The sequence below is a fragment of the Dendropsophus ebraccatus genome, chromosome 1, assembly GCF_027789765.1.
Source record: "Dendropsophus ebraccatus isolate aDenEbr1 chromosome 1, aDenEbr1.pat, whole genome shotgun sequence".
In the NCBI taxonomy this organism is placed as follows: domain Eukaryota; kingdom Metazoa; phylum Chordata; class Amphibia; order Anura; family Hylidae; genus Dendropsophus; species Dendropsophus ebraccatus.
In genome coordinates, this window is record NC_091454.1 from 55,493,541 (window position 1) to 55,521,192 (window position 27,652).

Genomic DNA, 27,652 nt, shown 5'->3' on the forward strand with positions numbered 1-27,652 from the left:
TTTGCACATTTTTGTGGCAATTTTTCAGCCCAAAAATGCTGTGCAAACGTTGCGTGAAATAGAAAATAATTCTCCAGAATACTCCTTTAGGGTAACTTCACACATACCGGATTCGCAGCGGATTTTACACTGCAAGTTTGCAGCGAAATCCACTGCGAGTCCTGGTTGTGTCAAGTTCAATGGGGTTACATAACCCCAGCAGAATTTTCATTCTGCTGCAAGTATGTAACACAGCCTCTTTAAATCCCCGACCGGAGCCAGCAGCATTCATTACCTGCTTGGTGCCGTGGCTGCATCTGAGCCTCACATGCAGCCATGGCGCCAAGCAGACGGCGGGCTGCGAATGGCGGGCTGCGATGGGGTTAAAGGAGCCGGGTTACATACTCGGAGCTGAATGAAAATTCTGCTGTGGGTATGTGACCCGATGGAACTTAACACTACCATGATTTGCAGCGGATTTCGCTGCAAACTTGCAGTGTGAAATCCACTGAGAATCCGGTACGTGTGAAGTTACCCTTAACTGCAGGTGAAGGTGCAGCACCTGAGCCTGTACTATACTTATACATATGCAGGTATGTCACGTGTTGAGAAGGGGTTAAAAATTTGGCCTGGAATTGAAATAAAAATCTCACCTAGGTTATATGCAAAACACCTCTATATAATATCCTTTGTCAGTAAAGGTTATAGCCAAGGCTGTGGAGTCGGAGCTAGTTTTGGCTGGAGTCGGAAAAAATATACCGACCATCAATATATATTGTGAGCAACATTCTAATAGGACACTGCCCCTATTATATAAGGTGGTCGAGGAAAAGTTGTTGGTCTATTTGGCAGTTTTGTTTCTGAGCTGGAAGAGTCCATTGTGTGGGGGGACATCTGTACTGTTCTCCTTCTGGATGCTGGATGATTGTATATGAGCAGCAGTGTAATATGAAGATATCCTGTGTAATATAGAGGAGGAGGAGAAGACATAAGTAGTGCAGCAGTAACCTCTGTCCTCAGTGTGGTGTTGTTCTTCAGTGTTCTATGGCTGCAGCAGGCTGCGTGTGTGTGTGTGCGCGCTATGGTGTGCCCCCACACCCACAGTGACCCCTCTATATCACTGTGTGACTTCTCTATATCACTATGTGTGACCCCTCTATATCACTATGGCTGACATCCAATATTACAGGGATCTGGCATTGTTAGCAGTGTTTCTGTGTCTATGGTGAATATTTAGTTAGAAACATAGAAGATAGTCAGCCAGAAAAGACCACCTAGTCTAGTTGTGAATAGGCCCGTGTAAAAGTGAAAAGCTGAGGGCGGGGAAAACGCTTCTTTAGAGTAGGCTTTAAAGATGCTGCTGGCTGTATTGTCAGGCTCCTGGCAAAGGTGGGGCCTGAGGATACAGCTAGCAGCCAGACTGTAGAAGATATGCTGGATCACCAGCAGGGCGGATGTAAGTATACACTGCTTGTGATCTTTAAACTGACAGCACAGATATATACATATCAATCCTGTCAGTTTCCCAGGCAGCACGGACAATACAAGGATTGTCTGCGCAGCCCGGGCCCCTGGATTTGTTGTGCAAACGGATCGCCACATCTAAAAGGACCCTAACAGTTTTTTCCCTTCTCCGGACATGACCGACCTTTCTAAGCATCGCCTCCCCTGCTGCTGCACTGAGCTTAGGGTCCTATTCCACGAGCCGAGCAGGGCCTGATGTAAACGGTCGCCGATCTGCTAGATCGGTGCTCGTTTACTTGGCCTATTCCACGGCCCGACAATCATTAGCGAGGGCTGCAGGGACATCGTTACCGATGTCCTTGCAGCCCTTGTTTCATACATTACCTGTCCAGGCTGCAGGTCTTCTCCTTCTCCCGATTCCGCGCCGCAGCAGCTTCGGAGCGGCCTGACTGAACTGACAGAACGCTCAGCCAATCACTGGCCACGGCCAGTGATTGGCTTAGCGCTCTGTCAGCCCAGACAGAAGCTGATGCTGCCGCGCGGGACCGGGAGAAGACCACCTGTGCCTGGACAGGTAATGTATGATTGGGAAAACGTCGGTCGCCCTCCGTGCCCGCTATTCCACGTAGCGATTCACGGGTGGTGACTGATTTTAGGTTTGAACCTAAATGAATGATCAGCCGATGACATGATCATCGGCTGATCGTTCTCTCCATTCCACGGAGCGAATCGGGCCGATTATCCCTCCGTGGAATAGGCACCTTAGTCTTGGCTGCTTGGGCTCCATATCAGATGAGTCACAGTCTGTATGGAGGAAGGAGAGAACTTCTTAGCACTGCTGTTTACCTTGCTGAGGTTAGTGCTGGTCAAAGTGCAGCTTCTCTAAAGGCCGTATTACACATGATGATAAGGGGGAAGCGCTGTCAGGTCAGCGCTCGCTTCCCCTCATTCCCTGCTTGCTGCCTGTGCTATTGCATGCACAGACAGCAAACAGGAGCAGCAGGAGAGGTATCCCGGACAATTATTAGATTGTTCGGCTGCCCGCTGAAGTCAGCAGTGGTCTGCTATTTCATGGAGCAGCGTGTAGCCGCTGACATGGTCGTGTTTTTTGTCGAAAGACCATGATCAGATGACATTGTGCATGTCGGTTGGTCGTGGTCTTTTAACGTCGGCTATTACACCACATGATGATTGGCCAGAGCGGCTGGTAATCCGCCAAGTACGCCTGATAATCCTTTGGTGTAATAGGGCCTCATAGGCTTCAGAAGTATGGCGTCTGGCTTCCTTTTCATCTCCATGTCTGCTCACAGCTAGGTTGTAGCGGACCAGTGGGGAACTGTCGATTTAGCGTCTGTAGACTGTCAGCTGCCATAAAGCAACTGTATATGTCATGCAGGGAGATATTACACAGATGCTATTGCAAATGGCAGCCCTCAGTGCAGTACATTATTATTTTTTTTACAAAACACCAAATAGTCTATTTTAAAAGACATTAGTTAAATACAGTAATACCTCGGTTTTAGAACGCTTTGGAACTCTAACTGCTTGGTATTCGAACCAAAATTTATCCAGAAGTAGTGTTTGGAATTCGAACTTTGCTCGGTTTTCGAATGTTTTTGCGAGCGTGGATGGTGGGTTGTACCTGGCGAGTTGAGCAGTGGTGAGGCTTCACATACAGTACAGTGCTGTATAAGACTGCTGAAGTGCATATACCGTGCAGTAGTAGTACAGGCAGTGCACCACCATCTCCCATACATTACAGTGGTTGGATGGGGGGGACGCTATACAGTAAAGGATGGGTGAGGAGTTGGTGACTACTGTACTATAATTGCTGGTTCTGATGAACATTTCTTATGTTTAATGTCCTGTACAGTATAGTGCTGTTCTGTACTGTAGTGATTATACTGAGCACTTATCAGTGTAATAAATGAGTATTGTAGGTAATTATTGGTGGCTGCTGGAACCAATTAATCACATTTACATCATTTCCTATGGGAAGACACTGCTCGGTTTTCAAACTGCTTGCTTCTCAAACTGCCTTCCGGAACCAATTAAGTTCGAGAACCGAGGTACCACTGTAAAACAAAAATAATAATGACACATTTCCTTTAAAGGGGTACTCCAGCGGAGGGGCTATTTTGGGATCTGGCCGGGAAGGTTCCAGCGTTGGGTCCCGTATCTCAGCGCTCTGGTCCCCGGCCGCTTTCTGGTCACGTCTCGAGCCCGCGTCAGACACCAGGAAGCGGCCGGGGACCAGAGCGCTGTGATACAGGACCCGCCACTGGATCCGGGGAGGTGAGTGGACGTCTTTGTTTTGAGATTACTATTACATAAATGTTCATTTGGCCGACTGGTATTTTTCCTAACCTTGGTCTGTTGAATGTGCATATTTATTTCATTATGAGAACTAAAGGAATAAGCAGCTTGAACAAAGATTGTCGGCCTCTTCAATAAGTATCAATAACATTAAATGACTTTTATTTCGATTGTGTGGTCAGCTGTTGGTGCAGCCTCGGCCACCATAGGGTAACAGTTTTGTGTATAACTGTGAGGCTCTAGCCTAAAAGCAGCCAGTAAGTAGGTCATGTAGCTTGATGGTTACTGACAGTTTTTTTTTTTTTTTTGTTCTTTCAGGATCAAGTTGGGGTAAAAAACACAGAAAAAAATCAAAAAAGAGAACCCTAAATCATGCAGATGAGCACTGGACGTCCGTCGCTCCAACGAAACGGAATTGCAGTCAGCCCGTGGCTTCTTCTCTGGTAAACATCTCTATATATTCTTGTTATCCAGGGTCGCTTTAATGGTTTTGATCTTTTTCTTGTCTGATTCCAGAAACACTTTTTGAAAAAAGGAATATTGATCTGGGATCTCCCTGTTACTTCTAGTTTTTCACCTTTCCTATAATCTAGAAGGCCAAGATCATACATTTATTGGGGCTGTTCACATCACAGTAACTCAGTCCATTTCCCCCTAAAATTTTTCCCTTTTTTTTTTTTTTTATTATGGGTGAAGCCATGTTGCCTGTTCTTCTGCTCAGCTAATATGGTAAAATTTAGGTAAATGCTTCATTAACTAGGTGGGACGGCTCCGCTAACTGGTGGGAAGAGCTGGAAGGAAGGGAATGCTATTTAGAAAGGTCTCAATAGCTGAGCCACCGGGCTAGATTGTGTTAGAGTTCTTATTTAAATTATATAATCTGTCATCATAGAATTCAGCAAGAGTGTCTGCTATACCCTGTGAACTCATAATTTTCTCTTGTTGGGAATTATATAAGAATGGGATGCCTGGTTTAGCTGCCTGACTGGAAAGCTGTTTAGCCAGGATCGCCCTGCCAGTAGTATTGTAACTTCAAACTAAAAAATGCGAAGTCAAATTTATGGCCTTTTAATTCATTCATCGAGACGCTAGGTTAACGTTAGAATTTCTTTGTCCCTACCTGGGTTATTCAGTGTGTACAAGTTAGTTAATTGTTGCTGTAAAAATAGTAGTTGCAGATGTTTAAAAAAAAATAAAAAATACATTTTGGTAAATGCTTTACTGCAGCTACATGGACACTGTAAACAAAAGTCTAGAGCTGACCTTTTGACTTCAATGGGAGATTTTTTTCTAGGCATGCTGTGCAAACTATGTAGAGGTCATTGTACAGGGCTAAATAAGGTTCAGGAGGAAAAAAGAAAACTGAGCACAAGAACAAAGGGGGACAATCTGAGAATAGTTAGGGGACAGATCAGAAGTAACAGAAATGATTTAGAACAAACTTTAAAGGGGTTATCCAGCGCTACAAAAATTTTCCCCTCTAATGTTTCCAGTTCAAGGGTTTGTGCACACTGCTGAAAAGTGACGGAAAATGCGCCGCTCGCGGACTGCAGCAGGCGCGCGTGTCTCCGCCAATGTCATAGACTCCATTCTTTCCTCTGTCCAAAGAATGAACTTGTGCACATACCCTAAGTGGGGTTTGCAACTAAGCTCCATTTGAAATCCCACCCAATCTGGAGACGAGAGGGGGGAAAAGTGGCCATGTTTTTGTAGCGATGGATAACCCCTCTAAGCAGTTAAAGTGTTAGGTAAAGCTACAGTAAGTGGATAAACATCTATGAATCCTAGGATAAGAGAGAGAATATAAGGACAGACTAGATTGACCAGGTGCTCTTTTTTTTGCCAACAATCTTGTATGATTCTGGGGTAGGGGGAGAGTAAGCTGTAACAATCACCTATTGTGAATGGCCTGATCCATCTTACCTATATACTGGTGTCACTTTTCACTGTAATCCTAAAGTAGTGCTAAAAGGCTTTGTTTACAGGGTCAGCCTTTTGGGTTCTGTGGCCAGAGTGAAAACTGCAAGAATTCAGGATTATTTTTATCTAGTTATCGAAATCACCATCACCAAAAATTCTTGATAAAGGTAATTTTCTGGTGGTACATTTCCTGTCAACCATGGGTAGCATTATGGTCTAATAGGGATGTCTTGTATACTTGAAACATCTCATTGACACCGCTAGAGAAAGCAGTGGTAAATTTAAAAAATGAGGAGCTGTATTACATCAATTCTTTTGAAACATGGACGTAAAGAAGAGAAAGCATGTTGGCTGTTTACATCCTTTTGCATGTGTGGTAAAGCTTTATGTTGTTTATATATTCTAAACTTTATACTTTTAACAGTCTGAGGTCCCCAAAGAGAGAAGCCGTACTGGACGCCCACGTAATGGTGGCCGAATGAAGCATATTGCTGAACAGTCCTTACAGCCAACTTGTGATACAGATGATAGTTCTACTATGGAAACAAATTCTCCAGGAGTTTTCTGCAATGATTTTCCCATTAAGACTGAGAATATCACACCATCATTGTCTTCAGATGCCTCTGAACATCCTGATCGGGGTTCAGAATCTGAGTCAAAGCAAGGTGGGATGAGAGGAAGTACAACCTGTTTATGTAAATGAATTTTTCTGTTGCTGGTTTTGTCAGCTTTTATTCTGGAGGGAGAACCTCTTGTACTGATAACATCATAAGAGCAGAATTAAATAAAACTACAGTAAAAAGTACCCTGGCCATTATCACTAAGACTAATTTCACACTGCCGCCGGTGCTCTGTTAGTTCAGTGCCATAAAATGGAGCGAGGCAGTCTGTTTATGTGAAAACACTGACTGATGCAGATGGATACCTGAGACATCCCGTTGACTTAAATGGGGTGTTTTTTTTTTGTTTTTTTTTAAGGATTTTAGTGAACAAGAGATTGTTTTTCAGTATTTTTTTATTTATTTTTTTTGGTCCCCTCAGAGCTGCGGTGGAAGTGTGAATCCAGCCTTACTTGGTTTTCTCTCTATAAACATTTAGGCTACATTCACATGACCGTTTTCCTGTCCTTATTTGCCAATGTTATTCAATGGCCCCTCTGACCTTTATCCCTTCACCGATGATCACTTTGTACCCCCTCTAACCTCTGTCCTGTCTCCCATCCCCCGTGAGCACTGTGTGGCCATTACAGTAATGTAATAGACATTGGTAGTGCTTGGGTGCATGTAAATCACCAATCACTACCAATGTTTATTATAGTGGGCTTGTTGGTCAGTAGTAATTACTAGCCCACTTTTTGTATAAACTGTAAGGAAAAAAAATAAGTCACTGTCTACAAGTTTATTGGGTGTTGTAGGAGTATAATGCCAGGAGGTGTTTGAAGGCTTTGAAGGTATATAATACTATATTCTATAATTCCACTAATTCATATTGTCAGGGATTGATCTGCACTGTGTTTACTGTGCAATGTAGTAATGACAGCAGTGGGCAGTAAACAAAGCTAAGGGGATGGGTACAAATTGACCAATCAGGGAGAAGCGCTGGGAAATGTAGTTTCCAGGCCAGCACCATCTTGGATATAGACCAGATTTTAGAAAAACTTGTAACTCGGGAATGGTGTCGGCTAGAAAGACAGGAGATGGCTCAAAATACTCAGGGGTACTTGGTAAGACCAGCTAGATTTGGGAGCATCTTTAGTAATTTTATTTTATTTATTTTTTCCAAAATAAAGAACAATGTAGGAGCAGACGCAAGAGTAAGCTAATCCCCAGAGTGTGTGAATTTGATGACTTGGATGAACAACTTGGCCTTAAAGAGGAAGAAGAAGAGGAAAATACTTTTACTTTTTCTAAGGTAGTGTGCTTCACCTCTAATTATTGGACTTTATAGAGTATGTTACCATAAAGACACTGTACTTAAAAGAGCACTCCCATCTGAGCAAGTTATTCACAGGACAACATGCTGATTGAAGGGAATATGGCCACTGGGTTTCCTCCCCTGATCTCAAGCACTGGAACAAAATTGTCCCCAGAATAAACTGTGCAGCCAATGCTCTGTTTAAATTCTTTGCTGCCTTCAACCATTGACAAGTGGTGAGGAGGGCAAATATGCCTAAATCCCTTTTAAACACAGAGGAAAAAGCAAAGGTGCACAAATGAAAATTGGCTCTGTTCTTAAGGGGTTAAGAGGCCATAGCACTTGTATTTTTTCCAATACAGACCCACATGAGCCCATATTCTTTGTGAAACCGATTGTACTTTGCAATGACACCTAATTTTTAAATAAAAATGCTGCAAAAACGGGGAAAAAATTATTTGAATGGTGAAAATGGGGAAAAAAAAAAAAGCTTTATTTTTTTTTCCCACTGGGTTTCCTGTTAACGCTGTTTGCCCTATGGTAAAACTGACATGTCATCTATGTTCCTCAAGTCAGTACAATTACAACAATAACTTTTATTAAATATGTTTTTAAAATTACTCTATCACTCTTTTGGTCTATGAGGCTATTTGAGGTGACATTTTTTTTCACCAATAGAAGCCTATAGGATCTATATTTTTTGCGGACTCCATGTCAGCCAAAAATACAGATCCGCTCGATGCTAGTCTTATAGCACAGCAAGTATGTTCTAATGACTTTGCTGAACTGACTATATAATTGTATATACAATTTTATTTACTTTTTTTTTTTTTTTATTACACAGTCTGCATCGGTTCCTCTGAAGAAAAGCTCTCTGAAACGTATTCGATACCGAGCAGGTATGACTGTGTAAACTACGTTCTATTTGTGTGCCAAGACTGTAACAAATGACCGGAAAACAGATTAATATGTAATAATGATGTATCTTCCAAAATTCTAAATAATTTTTCAATTGTAAAACATTGCAAGTGTATTTTAATTTATAAATGGTCCTATAATTAGTGATTGTACTTTTAGAAAGAAAATATCAGCAGGTTGAGCAAAGTCTGTTCACAATACTGACCTATATATACCTGAAAATCTTACAAATGTTAGTTACAAATATTCAGGAAAAATCTGGGAGATGGAAGAACACATAACAAAAGTACCTTTATGCTGCTGTTCAAATACTAGTTAAGAGGTATTCTCATCTGGTGTAGTTATGTCATATCCAGAATATGCACAGGATAGGTGCCCCCCCCCCCCCCCTGTGGTTTTAAGAATTGGGACCCTGAAGTTTCCATAGTATAGAGCTGCAGGCTGCAATTCCACTCATTCTTTATGAAGACAGCAATAAGAGACGAATGCAGCTGGTGGTTTCAAATAGAATGAATGGAGCTGCGATTTGCTGCCAGTGGCTCTGGGATTTAGGGCTCCTTGCTCTTGAGATCTGGGGGGGGGGGGGGGGGGGGGGCAGGCAATGGTCTGACGCCCCCCCCCCCCCCCAGGATCTCATAATTATGCCCTATATTCTGCATACTTTGGTTAGGGCATGTAAAAAGTCACTTCAGATCAGTGATTGAGCTATGAGCCATATCCAAACTTTATTTAGAATGACCCATAAAATCAGCAGACCAGTGCACGTCTGTGTGCGTTTTGGATAGGACATGACTACCTCTGATGGGAAATCCCCTTTATTATGGATCCTGACGTGACTTGAGCTTTAGATTGCGGCAGTAATACAGATCTAAAAATACGACCATAATACACCCAAGTAAAACATAGCCAAGACATATATCACCCCTTCCCAGGATAGGTAGTCTATATCTGCTCTAGCGGATTTTGCTGTCAATCTGCAGTTATTTTACTACAAAATGCATATTCATACTTCTGCACAGTTTTACTTTATAAGTAGCCAAGACTAAAAATCTGTGGCCAGTTCACTATAGAATACTGTCATGCTGTGGATTTGAAATCCCACAGCTGGCTTTACCCAGGCACATCCATAGATAAACTGTGTGAATTTACCCAAAATATTCTCTAAACAGGACACCCACTTAAAATATGTGGCTCAAGAAAACAATTTCTCTTTAACTGCTCTTTTTCTGCTTTCTACATTTTCTTGATATCTTAACTTACTGAACCATAAGATCACCTACATTTTTCAGCATCTAGCAGGCTCTCTGAGAATCGAAAAAGACGAAAACGACTAAGACTTGCTGGCAGGTTTAGAAAGGGAAATAGCCTGATGCGTCAGGAATCATCAAATTCTGAGGTGAGTTCATGACTAGTTGCTTTTTTTTTTGTCAAGTGTTTGTTCAGAACTAGGTGTAATGCTCTGCAAACAATTTTTTAACTGTGTGACTTCTACTATCTGGACTCTCAACTGGAGTTTGTACGCATGTGTTTCATTTATGGATCTGCTGCCTTCCTTGGCCTGTGTATACTGGAGTTACCAAATTCTCACTGTAAAGTACATTTCAAAACTAGGTTTTGGGTGTGTTTGCTTATCCTTTGATTTGTACCTTATATATAGAGAGAACTCCATGAAAATGGTGCCGCCAGTCCAAGTGACACAGCTGAAGAAGGGCTGGAGCATGAGCATGGATCTACATCAAAGAAGATCCAGTTTGAGCGAGGTGGTGGGGGAGCTGCCATGAAAGAGAATGTGTGTCAGGTATACTGTTAAAAGGCTGGTAAAGTGTTGCTCCTTCACAGATTTATCATGCAGGAACGGTGTCTCCCTGATTCCATCTTTTCATGATCTCAGGTTGGACCCACCCAGTGGTTGGTCCTAGTGATATGTCTTACTATTTTAGATGGGATGCACCTTTACTGAGTTACTGTAATGTTGGAAAGAAAATAAAAATGTCTCTTGCCTTACTGCTGTGTATTTGGAAAATGTCCTATCTGTTTTCCTTAGGTGTGTGAGAAGCCAGGAGAGCTGCTGTTGTGTGAAGCACAGTGCTGTGGAGCATTTCACTTGCAGTGCCTTGGTTTGAGTGACATGCCTAAGGGAAAGTTCATCTGCAGCGAGTGCTCTTCAGGTAAGTAAAGGGTCTCTGTAAGCTATAATTCACTTCTGTTTAACATAGTAAATAAGGTTGAAAGAAGACAAGAGTCCATCAAGTTCAACCTAGAGAAACACTACTGTGTTGATCCAGAGGAAGGCAAAACCCCCTATGAGGCAGATGCCAGTTGCCCCATCACAGGGAGAAAAATTCCTTCCCAACTCCAAAATAGCAATCAGAATAATCCCTGGATCAACATCCTATCACATGTAATATAGTGCCCATAATTTACAATGTTTCAAGAAAAGCAACTTGTTTAATGAATCAGCTATGACAACATGGTGTGGCAGAGTGTTCAAGAGTCTTACTGATCTTATAGTAAAGAATCCGCAACTGTGCTGATGGTGAAACCTTCCCTCTAGATGTAGTGGATTCCCCCTTTCATAGTTACAGGCCTAGGTGTTAAAAGATCACTAGAAAAATCTCTGTACTGTCCATTCATATATTTGTACATTGTGATCAGATCACCTCTAAGACGTCTTTTTTTCTAAACTAAATAGCCCCAAGCTTGATAACCTATCCTGGTACTGTAACCCACCCATTCCCTTAATGACCTTTGTCGCCCTCCTCTGCACCCGCTCCAGTTCAGCTGTGTCCTTCTTATATACCGGTGCCCTAAACTGTACACAGTATTCCATATGTGGTCTGACTAGTGATTTATAAAGAGGCAAAACTATGTTCTCATCTTTAGCATCTATACCTCTTTTGATGCATCCCATTATTGTATTAGCCTTGGCAGCTGCTGTCTGGCACTGATCACTAAAGTTCAGTTTACTGTTCACAAATATCCCCAGGTCCATTTCGGAAGCAGTTTTGCAAGCTCATCAATAAACATGTAAAAAAGAAGTGGACTCAATACTGAGCCCTGCGGTACCCCACTAGTTTTCTATCACTCAGCCAGTTACTTACACATTTGCATATGTTTTCCCCCAGTCCCAGCATCCTCATTTTACAGACCAACCTTTCATGTGGCACAGTATCAAATACCTTTGAAAAATGCAGATACACAATGTCCACAGCCTTCCCCAGGCCTTCTATTTATTTTATTTATTTATTTTAAGGCGTCCATACCTGTTTTGTATGCAAGTCCTCAGATGAAGGTGTAAAACGCTGCTCACTCCCTCTGTGTGGAAAGTACTACCATGAAAATTGTGCTCTTAATTATTCTGCCACCGTTCAACTGAACAGAGGTTTCCGCTGTTCTTTACATGTCTGCGTTACTTGTCATTCCAACAACCCCAACAACCAATCTGCATCAAAAGGTGAGCTACATTTAATGTGTCAATAAATATAAAAGAACTTATTGGGTGGGATGGTTTACTGTAAAACTGGGGTACCCTACAGAAAAAAAATGTCAACCTATAACTTTCTAAAACAGAGACAAGTTACTGAGCTGCCCCCATATTACAGGCTGCTGCCCTTCAAATGCATCCACTTTTAGTTTTTTGCTCCTCTCCCAAGAGCCATAACTTTTACTTTTACAATGACCGAACCATACGGACGATGTACTATGGAACAAAAGAGTTTATGATAATTCTGGGATCTCCAAATTTGTTGAAATATTTGCAGTACTGCTGAAACAGTCAGCACAAACATCTAAGCAGGTTCGAAACTTCTAGCATCATCATGAATGATGATGCCGGGAACTCCAAACTCTGTTCCATAGCACATTGTCCGTATATATACGAAACGTGCACTAAACATGTAAATAAGGCCTTAATGACATGTTAATAACGCATGTTATCTAACTGCTTAAATGCTGCAGATGCTATTGAAAATGGCATTTAGGGGATTCAATTCCCAACGCTGGATGTGGTCACTGACGTTGCCAATAACACATACTTGTACGGCAGATGTCGGCAAGAACTTAAATATCATATTTACTGTATGGATCATGAAAAAAAATTCCAACAGTGTAAATTGCTATTAAAAATATCCAACAAAGAGGTCTATGACATTTACTTGTTATGGCACCACCTGGTGTTGAAACTGTATAGCAATATGCATATCCCTTTTTTAAAACTGAGTGCTGGTGACCACACAAGTTTCAATTCAGTCTTAAAAGAACCAGCTTTTTTGCAGTAACATGGCAGTAAAGGTGAGAAGACAGGCTGTTAGCTTGGTAAAGCTAGGACGAACCCTCACGTACTGTATACTTTTTGTTTTACCTCTGTGTGTGTTATTTGTTTCTAAGGGAGTGCATACTATAAAATTCATACAGTATATATGGGTCCCACATTACCTATATTGGTGAAAAGTACTATATTGCTGGCTTTTGGGGAGGGGGGGGGGAAAGGAGACTGCTCAGAACCTGTTCACAGCAGTGCAGATTAGCAGCACCACAACCAAGGGGGTGCTGATTTAAGCAAAAGATGCTTAAATCAGTACTACTTTTATGCCAGATACACTGCAAATTACCTAAAGAATGTATATTAACAGCATTCTATGAATAGAGATAGGTATGTATGTGTATTACTTAATTGTTAATTTTCATTTTTTTTTGTCCCCATATCTCTCAAATATGTTGGGGCCAGGTCGTTTGATGAGATGTGTGCGATGCCCCGTTGCTTATCATGCCAACGATTTCTGTCAGGCAGCAGGAACGGTTACCTTGGCTTCTAATAGTATTATCTGCCCAAACCACTTTACCCCTCGCAGAGGTTGTAAGAACCATGAGCATGTTAATGTCAGCTGGTGCTTCGTGTGCTCTGAAGGTATGTTTTCCATTTACAACTTTCAAATCGTCTGCATGTTTTTACTTAGTAAAAGGACAATGGTGGTTATCTGTAAATGCTTTTCCATTGTAAAATGCAATATTCTGAAGTTTATAATTCCGCATTTCTTTGTTCCAGGGGGGAGTCTTCTTTGTTGTGAGTCCTGTCCAGCTGCTTTTCACCGTGAATGTCTTAATATTGACATGCCTGAGGGAAGCTGGTTCTGCAATGACTGTAAAGCTGGCAAAAAGCCACATTACAAAGAAGTGGTATGGGTTAAAGTTGGTAGATACAGGTAACAGACTGCTTTCTATTCCAACGCTATTCCAACTTTTTTGGTAATGGTTATAAAAATCAGTCTTTCGATGCAGGTGGTGGCCCGCTGAGGTTTGTCATCCTAAGACCATTCCAACAAATATCCAGAAGATGAAACACGATATTGGAGAGTTCCCAGTTTTGTTTTTCGGTTCTAAGGACTACTTGTGGACTCATCAGGCTAGAGTTTTCCCATACATGGAGGGAGATGCCCTTAACAAAGATAAGATGAGCAAGGGAGTAGATGCTGTTTACAAGAAAGGTATGCTGGAAAAGGGTTTGGGTTTTTGAGAGTGCTATCCCATGTTTTTGGATTTACAATTATATTTCCTTCCTGTAGGACTGATGGAAGCTGCGGAAAGATTTGAAGAGCTGAAAGCACAGAAAGAAATGAGGCAACTACAGGAGGAAAAGAAAAATGATAAAAAGCCACCGCCTTATAAGCATATTAAAGTAAGTAGTACAGTGGTATAGTATAGTTTTGATTTTATCAGTTTGAAATATTAATTGTAGCTGACAGGATTGATTATGTTTCAAGGCACATTCATTGTATTAGAATGGTATACATATTTTAACTATGCTGGGTTGTCACATGTACTCTTGCCTGGTTATGTGGTTTTAGGGTGGAGTTAGAATAAGGCAATGCAGGTCTGGTGTGCAGGGCTCCCATTGTAACCACCAGAAATGGAGAAACCTCAGTTCCTGATTAACCCCTTACATTCTGCTTTCAGATTGTGACTACAACATTTAAGTCTGCGGACTCTGTTCTACCCGTTCCCTTTTATTTTCCCTGTCAGGTGGAATATTAAGACGTTAAGGGACTTGGAATGTGACCATACAGTCTTTTTTTTTTGTCTATTGTCTAGTAAAGTAGTAAACCTAAATATAAATAAAGTAGTATATCTGTAATCCTACTGCTTTACGGTAGGTTTCTGGATACCTGTCCCTGGCTGTAGCACAGCTGGGTACAATGCCTGTCAACATCATGCTGACAGGCAGAATACAGTGTACTAGTGTAATGTATTATTTCTGTGATATACTACAAAGTCCCTTTGGTTACATCTTATTTATATGCATTATTGTTTTTTATTAATCCCCCACTACGATACGCAGCAAATACGCAACAAATACGCAGCAGATTAGATCTAAATAACTCAACACAGCATCAAATCTGCACCATCAAATCTGCTGCGTATTTGCTGCGTATACGGTGTGTGTGTGTTTGTATCCTTAGGGGGCATTCACATGTTCCATGCACGGTCCGTAAACAATAAATAATGATGCCCGAATATTAAATGATGCCGGGCGCTCCAAAACAGTTTAAATGTTTGTGCTACTGTAGTGACATGCGGCATCAGTACAGTAGCGCAAACATTTAAACTGTTTCGGAGCTCCTGGCGTCGTCATGAATGATACAGGTAACTCCATACCCATTCCTCAGCACATCTTCCCTATTTACGGACCATGCACAGACCATGTGAATGTAAAACACACAAAAAAAAGCATGTTGTGTATCTTTCTGTAATGACCTGAACAATAAAATTATTTTATCCTTTAAAATATTAATAAAAATTTATTGTGCCTTATTTATAAAATGTACACAATAACTGAATAATACCTGGATAAGTTTGCTTTGCTGAAATCATACTGAGCCAGAGGAAAAAGCTAGAAAGTTAGTTTTTGTAAGTTACACTCATCTCTGAGGTTTTGGTCAATCTTATTCCAGCTTTCATTTTAAGGCTGGTTCACACAGGGTAAGACACCGGACGTTCTGTGACCCGTCCGTGTCACAGAGAGACTGGTGTCAGTGAAGTTTATTCCAGCTCACAATTCACTATTGCACACAATGGAAAGTGCGTCTGGAGCCGCACTCTCTATTGTGTGAACTGTCAGGACATGTCAGTTTTCGTTGCGGCTGCTTGCAATCTCGGCTGGAGTGTATAATATGTGTATACACTCCGTCCGGGATTCTATTGTCTGCTGCACAGTGTAAATAGTCAATCACAGCCGTTGTTGCAAATTGCAACAACAACCGTGATTAATTTATAATTTATGTTGTGTGAACTTAGCCTTAGATGGTATACTAACTGTGCTTTTGTTGGCAGGTCAACAGACCCGTTGGAAAGGTTCAAATCTTGACTGCTGATTTGTCAGAAATTCCTCGTTGTAACTGTAAGGCCTCAGATGATAACCCTTGTGGCCAAGACTCCGAATGCATTAACCGTATGCTGCTGTATGAATGCCATCCCTCCGTGTGCCCAGCTGGCGAGAGCTGCCAGAATCAGGCTTTCTCTAAACGTCAGTATCCAGAAGTGGAGATTTTCCGAACTCTGAGCAGAGGCTGGGGCTTACGTTGCAAGACAGATATTAAAAAAGTATGTTCCTCATGTTGCTTTTCTTGACACAGCAATGATCAAGTCATTATGCATATAATTTCTTTTCTCCAACGCCTTCTATTGTATTGCTTTCTTTCATTTATTGTATGCTGTATTCCTTGTAGGGGGAATTTGTAAATGAGTATGTGGGAGAAATGATTGATGAAGAAGAGTGTCATGCTCGCATCCGCTATGCACAGGAGCACGATATCACAAATTTCTACATGCTTACTCTTGATAAGGTAATTTTTAGATTTTTATTTATTTTTACAATTTTACAATTCTAATCTATTAAAAGTAATGGCCCAGATTTATCAATCTGTGTTAAACAAAAACTGGGGTAATTTTCACATGACAATCTAGAGCTGTAATTTTCTGTTGTTTTTCTTGTACACAGATTAATAAATGTGGCCAAGTTAGTAAAACTGGTGTCACCGTCGTTATACGTTTCAAAATCTGACTCAACAGTAGATTTTATATAAATATGTTTGCAATTTACATGAAACTTACTTAAAAACCCAGGTCCAGCCTTCTGAAGCTGGGTGCAGCCCGAGGAAGTCCTAAAAAATATGGATACAGCCATGGGTTGTATCCGTGTCTTCCTGGCAGCCCTCGGGCTGCATCAAACTTATCCAGGTAGCACAAGTCGAATTTCAAGCATTTAGGTTTGAATGAATCAGATGTACAGCAGGTTCGCTCATAACTATAAAGGAACATATCAAACATTTTTGCATATTTATGGCATACACCTGACAGATGTAAGTCTCGCCTTTCTCTGGAATGGCAGCTCTTCAGTCTGTCTGGCCTTCCGGAACAGACCGTGACCAGGATGGTGAAAACAGCTGACCAAGCTGGTGCTCACATAACTCCCATAAGAGTAAATATTAGTAGCTCCATCATACTACATTATTTCGTTATTTTTTTTATTTTTTTTTTAATAGAGGGTGGGTATTCTATTATCCAGTAGCGCTTAACAGTACATGCTCTTTCCTTGTGTTTTTTATGCAGCATTGAAGTTCCTTGTTTATTCTCTTTGAAGGTTTACATTCACCTTCTCTGCACTCAGCTGATTCTGATTAATTTAGAAAGTTTTTGTTTAGATTTTACACTCTGATTTTGCTGGATTTTCTTTCAACAAGCAAATATAAACCTACTTGCTAAAGTCATCACTGTAATAGTGTAAATAATCAAATTGAGACATTTAAATCAAATAGGGTTTGTCTGTAACCTTAATCATTTGGTTCAATTAAATGTTCCTAGTGGCCCAATTTGTCAGGGACACTGGTCATTTTATACCCACAATTCCTAATCTTAAGTTGTGTATTATGGCTGCAAACACTCGTCCATTGGCTGATTGCATGGTTTTCACAGATTTAAAGATCATCGCCATACATCACCCTGTATAATAGGGCATTCTATGGCAAGTACTGGTTGTAAGAGAATAGGTATAAAAAGTGACCCATTGTGTTTCTATGTGAGACTGTGCATCGGCAATAGTGTGAAGTAATTCTCCTCAGCACCCACTATAGCCCAACAGGACACAGGAAAAAACAGAGCACCTTCTGGTCAAGGTTTAGAACCAATTACAAGTTTTCCTATAGAGTTATGGACTCCACATTGGTTTTAACAATAGATTCAACATACAATCGTTGTCCCTAGTGGTAGGTTTAGCTGGTAGTAATAGCCATCTAATGCTTGGGTTAAAACATTTTTAACTTGATGCTACCGTATGTAACATGGCATATTTTATACAGATTTACTTTTTTACTTGACACAGAGGGGGGGGGGATTTATGAAGCCCCGTCCCCTACACAGCAGGATTCGCTAAAAGGCGCACGTCTCTTAGTGAATATGGCCGGGCGCCCGAACCTGCACCTGCAAACTTGCGTACTAAATCTACACCTGTAGGCAGGCATAAATCATGCTAAATAAGGCGCTGCAGGAGGCCTACTTCTCCTGATATGCCTGCTCCTTCCATCCCGTTGTTGACAGCCCATTGTCTGTGGTACCAACCACAACTCTGCTCTAAAAGCAATGGTCAGACGAATTAGCAAAAAATATTTATCCTGATTTTAAGGGTTTACTACTTCTTTTTTTTTTTAGATAGGTTAGGTTCCTGGCCCATGTGCTCATCAGTCTGCCTGTCTTCTCTTATAGGATCGTGTCATTGATGCTGGGCCAAAGGGAAATTTTGCACGTTTTATGAACCACTGCTGCCAGCCAAACTGCGAAACTCAGAAATGGACTGTGAATGGTGACACCCGAGTGGGTCTTTTTGCCCTGTGTGATATTAAAGCTGGTAAGAAAAAAATAATCTGTGCCTTTTTTAAATGGTGCTCAGGTTGATTACCATAATATTTAATATACATTATTAAAGATCACAATGTTAAGTTCTTTGTACATAAGTGTTTGCTTACAGTGACTTAGAAATGGCTACTTAGTAAAGTATCTACTATAAAACAAAAATTGGTGAGAACTGCGACTAGGTTTTTATCTTTTTTTGTGTTTGTTATAGTAGACTGTACTTCCTGGTATTATGTCTGACCTTTTTCCCTTTTCAGGAACGGAGTTGACTTTCAACTACAACTTGGAATGCCTTGGCAATGGGAAGACTGTGTGTAAATGCGGTGCTCCAAATTGCAGTGGTTTTCTTGGAGTTAGGCCTAAGGTTGGTATTGTAAAATGAAAGTTATTTCTGAACTATTCTGTGGTTGTGACCATATTTGTTTTACATGAGTTTGACATGTTTAATTTCTGAAGGTAATATACAGTGTATGCTCTAATACTATGATGGACTGCGGAGGAGAAAAATGTCCCCTGTTTTTGCTTGTATAATAACCTGATAAGATATTATGTAGTTCTTGTTGTATGTGATAGTATGTAATAAATGGCTCCAGCCTCCAGGAGATAACCCCCAACTTGAGTTTCTGTCAGGGATTGGTATGCAGATGCATTAGCTCAGTTGTATTTCAGTAGAGCTATTCCATAGTTTTCTGTCTTGGAATTCATGTGAATATTAAAAAGTCTGTGGATGTTGAAATCCATGGTGCTGGTGTACATGCATTCAGTGGATTTGCATAAGATATAGGTATGGAATCTGTGCTGTGGGGGGAGAGGGGGGGGGCTAAATCAAATCTGTTCTAATTAATTATCAATATCTTTTTGTAAGTGAGGTCTCCAGAACTGGACACAGTATTCCCTATGTGGTCTCATTGTGACCTGCTGTATAGAGCTCTAATCTCCCTCTTCCTACTGGTTATACCTCTAGCTATACAGCCCAGATATGATTAGCTTTCCCCATCGCCTGGTTGCACTGGTGACTCTTTTTAAGGCTGTCAGAAATCACTACCCCTAAATCCTTCTCCTCTGCAGTCTTTGCCAACACAGAACTGCCAATATGATACTCAGATAGAGGATTCCTCCTCTCCAAAAGCAATATTTTACATTTGGGAACATTGAACTGCAGGTTCCATTGTTTTGACCACTTATCTAGCAAAGCTAAATTATTTTCTATATTACTGACACCTCCAGGAATATCAACCCTATTGCACACTTTTGTGTCATCAGCAAACAGACAAACCTTACCTACCAAACCTTCTCCTATGTCACTTACACACATATTAAAAATTAAGAAAGGACCCAGAATAGACCCTTGTGGCCACCACTTTTAACCAGTCACTGCTTACACCATTAACCCCTTCCCCCAATATGACGTCCAGGGACGTCATGAAAAGCAGTGGCAGAATGCATCATGACGTCCCTGGACGTCATGCTTTCCCTGCCTCCCCCTTCTGTCCCTGGGTGAGATCGGGCAGCAGGAGGAGGCTGTGTCACACAGCATCCTCCTGCTGCCACTGCCCGGAGGGGAGCCGCGCTCCCCCCCGGGCAGTTAACCCCATAAACGCCGCGGTCAATGCGACCGCAGCGTCTATGGGGAGATTCAGTGTCCCCCGCCGATCGGGCGGCGGGGGGAGGCTGCAGAACGCTGTCTGTGTCCCCCGGCCCCCTCCCCTCGTCCTCCGATACCGGCGGATCGCCGCTACTACCTCTTTAGCGGCGATCCGCCGGTACCGGGCATTACCGGCGCCGCCGATAGTTTTCATCTCCCCCCACCGTGAATCCACGGTGGGGGGAGATGAAAAATGTCCCCTCAGACCCCAGATCAGCCCCCCGATCACCCTCCCCGGGCGGCCATCAGATCCAAGATGGCCGCCCCCATCCCTGCTAACAAACGATGTTTGTTGGCAGGGATGGAAATGAATAAGTGATCAAAGCCCCATGCTCTCCGCCACCGGAGGTAGCGGAGAGCATGGGGCAGTGATCGGGGACCCCCCCCGTGTGGTCCCGGAGCAGGCGATCGGCGGTATATACTATATACCGCCGATCGCCTGTTCCCAGTGCTGATCAGCACTTTTTATCCCCTGTCACCATAAATCATTGGTGACAGGGGATAAAAAGTGTCACCGTGCCCCCCCCCAAGTCGCCCCCCACCCCCCCAGTCACCCCCGTCCCCCAGTCACCCCCCCTTCCGCACATACGTTACCTGATCCACGGAGCTCCGTCCTCCTCGACGTCCAGGCTGATTCTGAAGTGCGCATGCGCTCCAGAATCAGTTAGCTCTGAAAATTTAAAGTGACAGAGACCAATTTGGTCTCTGTCACTGAACTATGATTACTGTGATAGAAAATATCACAGTAATCATAGTAATACAGTGAAAATTAATGTATAAAGTACAAAAAGTGAAAAACATACAAAAAAATAAAACACACACTTTTTATTATAGTAATAATTGCAGTTTACTCCCAGATTACCCCTAGACCCCCCAAATTACCCGTAACCACCGCAGGTTGCCCATATCCGCCCCAGATTGCCCGTATCCACCCCAGATTGCCCGTAATCACCGCACGTTGCCTATAACCACCGCACGTTGCCCATAACCACCGCACGCTGCCCATAACCACCGCACGTTGCCACTAACCACCGCACGTTGCCACTAACCACCGCACGTTGCCACTAACCACCGCATGTTGCCACTAACCACCGCATGTTGCCACTAACCACCGGACTTTGCCTATAACCACCGCATGTTGCCTATAACCACCGCATGTTGCCTATAACCACCGCACGTTGCCCATAACCACCGCACGTTGCCCATAACCACCGCACGTTGCCACTAACCACCGCACGTTGCCCATAACCACTGCACGTTGCCACTAACCACCGCACGTTGCCACTAACCACCGCACGTTGCCACTAACCACCGCACGTTGCCTATAACCACCGGACATTGCCTATAACCACCGCATGTTGCCTATAACCACCGCATGTTGCCTATAACCACCGCATGTTGCCTATAACCACCGCATGTTGCCTATAACCACCGCATGTTGCCCATAACCACCGCATGTTGCCCATAACCACCGCACGTTGCCTGTAACCACCCCAAATTGCCAGTGAGCCCCTCCAGATGGTCCGTAATCAGCCCCGATTGCCCGTAACCCCGCATATTGCACGTAACCACCGCACGTTGCCTCTAACCACTGCACGTTGCCTCTAACTCACACACGTTGCCAGTGACCCCCTCCAGATTGCCGTAACCACCCAAAATTACATGTACCCACCCCTGATTACCTATAAGCACTTTCGTTTATCCGTAACCACCCCAGATTGTCTGTAACCACCCCATGTTGCCCGTAACCACCGCAGATTGTCTGTAACCCCCCCAGGTTGCCCCTAATCACATGTAATTCCCCCCAGATTGCCTCTGACCACCGCACGTTGCCTCTGACCACCGCACGTTGCCTCTGACCACCGCACGTTGCCTCTGACCACCGCACGTTGCCCCCGACCACCGCACGTTGCCCCCGACCACCTCACGTTGCCCCCGACCACCGCACGTTGCCTCTGACCACCGCACGTTGCCTCTGACCACCGCACGTTGCCTCTGACCACCGCACGTTGCCTCTGACCACCGCACGTTGCCTCTGACCACCGCACGTTGCCCCCGACCACCGCACGTTGCCCCCGACCACCGCACGTTGCCCCCGACCACCGCACGTTGCCCCCGACCACCGCACGTTACAGGTTCCCATCCCAGATTACCTATAAGCACTTCAGTTTATCCGTAACCACCCCAGGTTGCCCGTTACCACCCCACGTTGCCCGTTACCACCCCTCGTTGCCCGTAACCACCGCAGGTTGCCCGTAACCACCACAGATTATCCGTAACCCCCCACATTACCTGTAATCTCATTTTTTTTTTGTATTTTAGTAACTGCGCTATTCTAATAACCATTACTAGCTGCGGTTTTGCTCCAGCAAATTGGCGCTCCCTTTCTTCTGAGCCCTGCTGTGTGCCCATACAGTGGTTTATGCCCACATATGGGGTACCGTTGTACTCAGGAGAACCTGCGTTACAGATTTTGGGGTACATTTTTTCTCCCATTCCTCGTGAAATTGAGAAATTTTAAACTAAACGAACATATATTGGAAAAATTCGAGTTTTTCATTTTTACTGTCTTATTTTGAATACTTTCCTCTAATACCTGTGGGGTCAAACCGCTCACTGCACCCCAAGATGAATTCTTTGAACGGTGTACTTTCCTAAATGGGGTGACTTTTGGGGGGGTTCTATCCTGCTGGCACTACAGGGGCGCGGCAAACGTACCTGGCGCTCAGAAACTTCTTCGGAAAAATCTGCACTGAAAATGCTAATTGGCGCTCCTTCCCTTCTGAGCCCGGCTGGGTGCCCATACAGTGGTTTATGCCCACATATGGGGTACCGTTCTACTCAGGGGAACCTGCGTTACAGATTTGGGCATGCAGCTTCTCTCCTGTTCCTCGTGAAATTGAGAAATTTCAAACTAAACAAACATATTATTGGAAAAATTCAAGTTTTTCAATTTTACTGTCTTATTTTGAATACTTTCCTCTAATACCTGTGGGGTCAAAATGGTCACCACACCCCAAGATGAATTCTTTGAGGGGTGCACTTTCCAAAATGGGGTGACTTATGGGGGGGTTCTCTTCTGCGGACACTACAGGGGCTCTGCAAACGCACCTGGGGCTCAGAAACTTCTTCAGCAAAATCTGAACTGAAAATGCTAATTGGCGCTCCCTTCCTTCTGAGCCCTCCTGTGTGCCCATACAGTGGTTTATGCCCCCATATGGGGTACCGTTGTACTCAGGAGAACCTGCGTTACAAATTTTGGGGTGCGGATTCTCTCATGTTCCTTGTGAAATTGAGAAATTTTAAACTAAACGAACATATTATTGGAAAAATTCGAGTTTTTCATTTTTACTGTCTAATTTTAAATACTTTCCTCTAATACCTGTGGGGTCAAAATGGTCACCACACCCCAAGATGAATTCTTTGAGGGGTGTACTTTCCAAAATGGGGTGACTTTTGGGGGGGTTCTCTTCTACGGGCACTACATGGGCGCTGCAAACGCACCTGGCGCTCAGAAACTTCTTCAGCAAAATCTGCACTGAAAATGCTAATTGGCGCTCCTTCCCTTCTGAGCCCCGCTGTGTGCCCATACAGTGGTTTACGCCCACATATGGGGTACCGTTGTACTCAAGAGAACCTGTGTTACAAATTGTGGGGTGCAGATTCTCTCTTGTTCCTTTTGGAAAGGAGAAACTTTAATCTAAACATATATATTATTGGAAAATTAAAATTTTCGATTTCTTTAAGGCCTAATTGTGAATACTTTCCTCCAGCCCCTGTAGGGTTAAAATGCTCATTATACCCCTAGATTAATTCTTTAAGGTGTCTAGTTTCCAAAATGGGGTCACTTATGGGGTTTTACAGCATACAAGCCTCCTAAATCAACTTAAAAAAGAACTGGTCCCTAAAAAAAAATCAGTTTTGGAAACTTTCACAAAATGTGATAATTTGCTAATAAATTTCTAAGCCCCATAACAGCCTAAAAAAGTAAAATATGTTTCCCAAATTATGCCAGAATAAAGAGGACATATTGGTAATGTGATTTAGTAACTAATTTATGTGCTATGACTTCCTTTTTTAGAAGCAGAGAATTTCAGAAGTTCATAAAATGCAAAATTTTAAAATTTTTCATGATATTTTGATGTTTTTCACAAAAAACACACAAAGTAGTGACCAAATTTTGCCACTAATATAAAGTGCCATATGTGACAAAAAAACAATCTCAGAATCGCTAGCATACGTTAAAGCATCACTGAGCTATAAGCGCATAAAGTGAGACAGGTCAGATTTTGAAAAATGAGCCTGGTCATTAAGGCCAAAACAGGCTGCGGAGGCAAGGGGTTAAGAGAAACCCTGTCGTATCTATCCATCAGCCAACCACAAATCCACTGAAATAACCAGTGAATTATTGTCTTTTAATGAAATGGCCCTATCCCTTTTAAAATATATAATTTTTTTTCTTTTGATCTATGTAATGTTCCTTTCTCCCCCCTGATGGTGGAGGGGTATTGCATGCATAGGCACAGCGAACACTTTTTCATACATTTTTTTAATTTAACTTTCTTTATTATTTTTTCCCAAAATGAAAACAAATTACACATATATCTCCACATATACACATACACCTATAAGTCATTATAAATATAAAGAAATGTACTCCCCCCCCCCCCCTCCCTCCCCCGAGTTGGCCACTTAACACAGAAACAAGGATACATACATATAAAACTGTACACATGCCATCTCCATCTCCATCAAACATATATACCTTTAAATAAATGACCCCTGCAATTCAACTCTACCCACCATTAAACCACCTTTCATAATTCTTCACAAAGCTAACCCAACCTTGAAAGGAAGGAGGTGAGGATGCCATCCATTGTCTCACTATCATGAGTCTAGCAAAAAAGGTCCATCTAAGTATCTTCTTACTAAGGGTTTTACCCCTTATGTTCAACCCAGAGGTATCCCCAAGAATTCCCAGAGCAGGCCCAAACTCAAAATCAAGCTCCACTTTCCCTTTAATCCAGTCATACACCTCCTCCCAATAGCCCTTCAGGGCATCACAGGACCACATCAAATGCCCCATCCCAGCCCCCTCCTCTCCACATCTGGGACACTTACTATCCCTCCATTTCCTGATTTTATGCAAAAATCTAGGGGTATAGTACAGTTGGTGCAAAATATGGAATTGTATGGTCCTATGACTACCCACTGGGGATACTTCCTTCATATTACCCACAATTACTTTCCACTGATTATCACTTAACCCCCCTATCTCCCCCTCCCACTTCTTTTTACATCTATCCCCTAAATCTGGTTCCAATATCAGATGGGAGTAAATTATTGACACCTCCTTTCTCCTGATGAATCCTTCTCTAAGTTTTTTTACTAGACTATGTGGCTTACATATGACATTGCCAGTACCCCGAATTCTTTCCTTAAGAGTCTCAATCGTTCTAGCATAAAGCAGCCAGTATTTATCCTCCACAATGTGCTCTGTTCTAATTACGTCCCACCCCTTAATAGTCGCTCCAACCCTCACGTCAGACACCACTTTTATACCAGCATTATACAGGGGCGATACCCACTCAACCCTTCCCCCTTCATCCTTAATCCATAAAGGAGCAAACTCTACTACCCCCCGAATTTTTAGCTTCTTCTTCAGATTGTGCCAGGTTCTAACCAGAGATGAAACCATAGCGCTGCTTCTCCACTCCTTCTCCTCCAAGATTCCTCCCTCTAGGATTTGGAAAATATCCCAAGCTCCACCACCAAACTTATGACTCAAAACGGAGAAAAACTTGTTATTTTTCCAATTGGCTAACCAGTAAAGCTGTATGGCCAAAAAATATTTCTCCACATCAGGAACACCCAGCCCTCCTTTAATCAATGGGGCACATAATTTTTCCAATTTAGTACGAACCCTCTTCCGCCCCCATATCAGTGCATTCCAAGCTGCTCTGATTCTTTTGAAAAACCTCCTCTCTATCCATATTGGTGCCGCATTGAATAAATAGAGCAGTTTTGGTAAGAGGATTGTTTTAATTAAGACTATCCTATCCGCCATTGTGAGGCTGAATCTCTGCCACATTTTAACCTTATCCTCCACATTTTTAACTATTATTTCCGTATTCAACTGATTAAACTGATCCACTCTTCTAGATATCTGTATTCCCAGGTACCTAAAACTACTATCCCTTTCAAGACTTCTCAACGGAGGGAAGATCATCGCCTGGCTCGGGTCTAGGGGCATCAGTACCGACTTGGCCCAATTAATAGACAAGCCAGATAACCTCCCTATCTCGTGTATTAAATACATTATTCTGGGGACCGCAATCTCTGGATTACTCAAAAAAAAAGCAGATCATCTGCATACAGGGATATCCTGTCTCCCCCCCCCCCCCCCTCCTCGCCCCGTCAAAAATTTTTTGTGTTGAAAGGGCGCATAGGATCCCCGCAAAACCACCACCACCCGGGAACAGACCTAGATCCATTATTGTGAAACTCATGTGTTACGGAGATAGGGAAAGACTTCTGAGGAGAGGGAGAGAGAGAGAATATTTGAGATTTAATAATGAAAAAATTTTAATAATGAAAAATTTAATAATGAAAAAAAGGGGGGGAAGGGGGAGGGTTGAGTTGGAGCACTTACATTGAAAAATAGGCCCCTTTTTTTATTTTAGATTGGTGGTATGACTAAAATAATCTCATGGAATATTAGAGGTTTAGCCAATAGATTTAAGAGATTAGCAGTCTTGAATTTTGTCAGGACTCACCTGCCCTGTATAGTTGGACTATTGGAGACCCACCTAGTTGGGGAAACAGTTAACTCTCTGCAGAAGATGTGGTGGTCACATCAATACCACTCAGTCTTCTCTAATTATTCAAGGGAAATCTCTGTTCTTGTACATAAAAGCATAAAGTGGTACTTGTTCGGATGTAAAATTGATGATGAGGGACAGTTTGTTTTTCTACACTGTAAGATTGAAGGGTTGGAGTGTATCCTCGCCTTCGTGTATATACCACCCCCGTTCAAGTCCCATGTGTTGTACTCCTTGTTTGAATATAGTAAAAGCAAAGACCGTTGCCCTATTTTAGTAATGGGGGACATAAATACAGTGATGGACGAACAGAAGGATAGATTGCGTATGGCTGGTGGGAACGTGGTAGTGAAAAAAATCTAATTTACCGGGCCTTCCAGGGATCTCTGGCGAGAAAGGAACCCAGATTTATCCACATACTCCTGCTGGAATAAAACAGCAAGGACAATGTCCCGTATAGATATAGGGTTGGTTAATGAGCACATGGCACCTATGGTTAAGAATATACACTATTTACATCGATGTTTGTCGGATCACGCACCGTTGGTAGTGGAGTTAAATAAACAAGTTAGTGGGGTGGGTAGGAGTATCCGTATTAATTCGTACTGGATTCATTTAGCAAAAAATAGAGAGGAGTTAAATCAGGAAATTAAGATGTTATGGGACATAAATTGGGGCACTGCACAAGGGGGGGTGGTGTGGGATATGTTAAAAGCTATAATTCGGGGGAAATATTTTAGTATTATTTGTTCACGTAAGAAAAAAATCCAAAGTA

General features: G+C 42.5%; 1 protein-coding gene across 4 annotated transcripts in view; it reads left to right on the forward strand.

The window, feature by feature from the left end:
- The window catches only part of NSD1 (nuclear receptor binding SET domain protein 1), a 56,887-nt gene that overhangs the window by 23,853 nt on the left and 5,382 nt on the right, over window positions 1-27,652 (forward strand). For 3 of the 4 annotated variants that reach the window (XM_069971075.1, XM_069971093.1, XM_069971084.1), the window contains exons 6-20: window positions 4,078-4,202; window positions 6,104-6,344; window positions 7,469-7,590; window positions 8,438-8,492; window positions 9,801-9,907; window positions 10,169-10,309; window positions 10,556-10,679; window positions 11,765-11,965; window positions 13,238-13,712; window positions 13,789-13,994; window positions 14,073-14,185; window positions 15,838-16,107; window positions 16,233-16,349; window positions 18,265-18,406; window positions 18,669-18,775. In XM_069971075.1, coding sequence (XP_069827176.1) covers window positions 4,078-4,202; window positions 6,104-6,344; window positions 7,469-7,590; window positions 8,438-8,492; window positions 9,801-9,907; window positions 10,169-10,309; window positions 10,556-10,679; window positions 11,765-11,965; window positions 13,238-13,712; window positions 13,789-13,994; window positions 14,073-14,185; window positions 15,838-16,107; window positions 16,233-16,349; window positions 18,265-18,406; window positions 18,669-18,775 — 2,546 coding nt within the window. The remainder of the gene's footprint in view (window positions 1-4,077; window positions 4,203-6,103; window positions 6,345-7,468; window positions 7,591-8,437; window positions 8,493-9,800; window positions 9,908-10,168; window positions 10,310-10,555; window positions 10,680-11,764; window positions 11,966-13,237; window positions 13,713-13,788; window positions 13,995-14,072; window positions 14,186-15,837; window positions 16,108-16,232; window positions 16,350-18,264; window positions 18,407-18,668; window positions 18,776-27,652) is intronic. The other variant, XM_069971102.1, reaches the window with a different exon arrangement.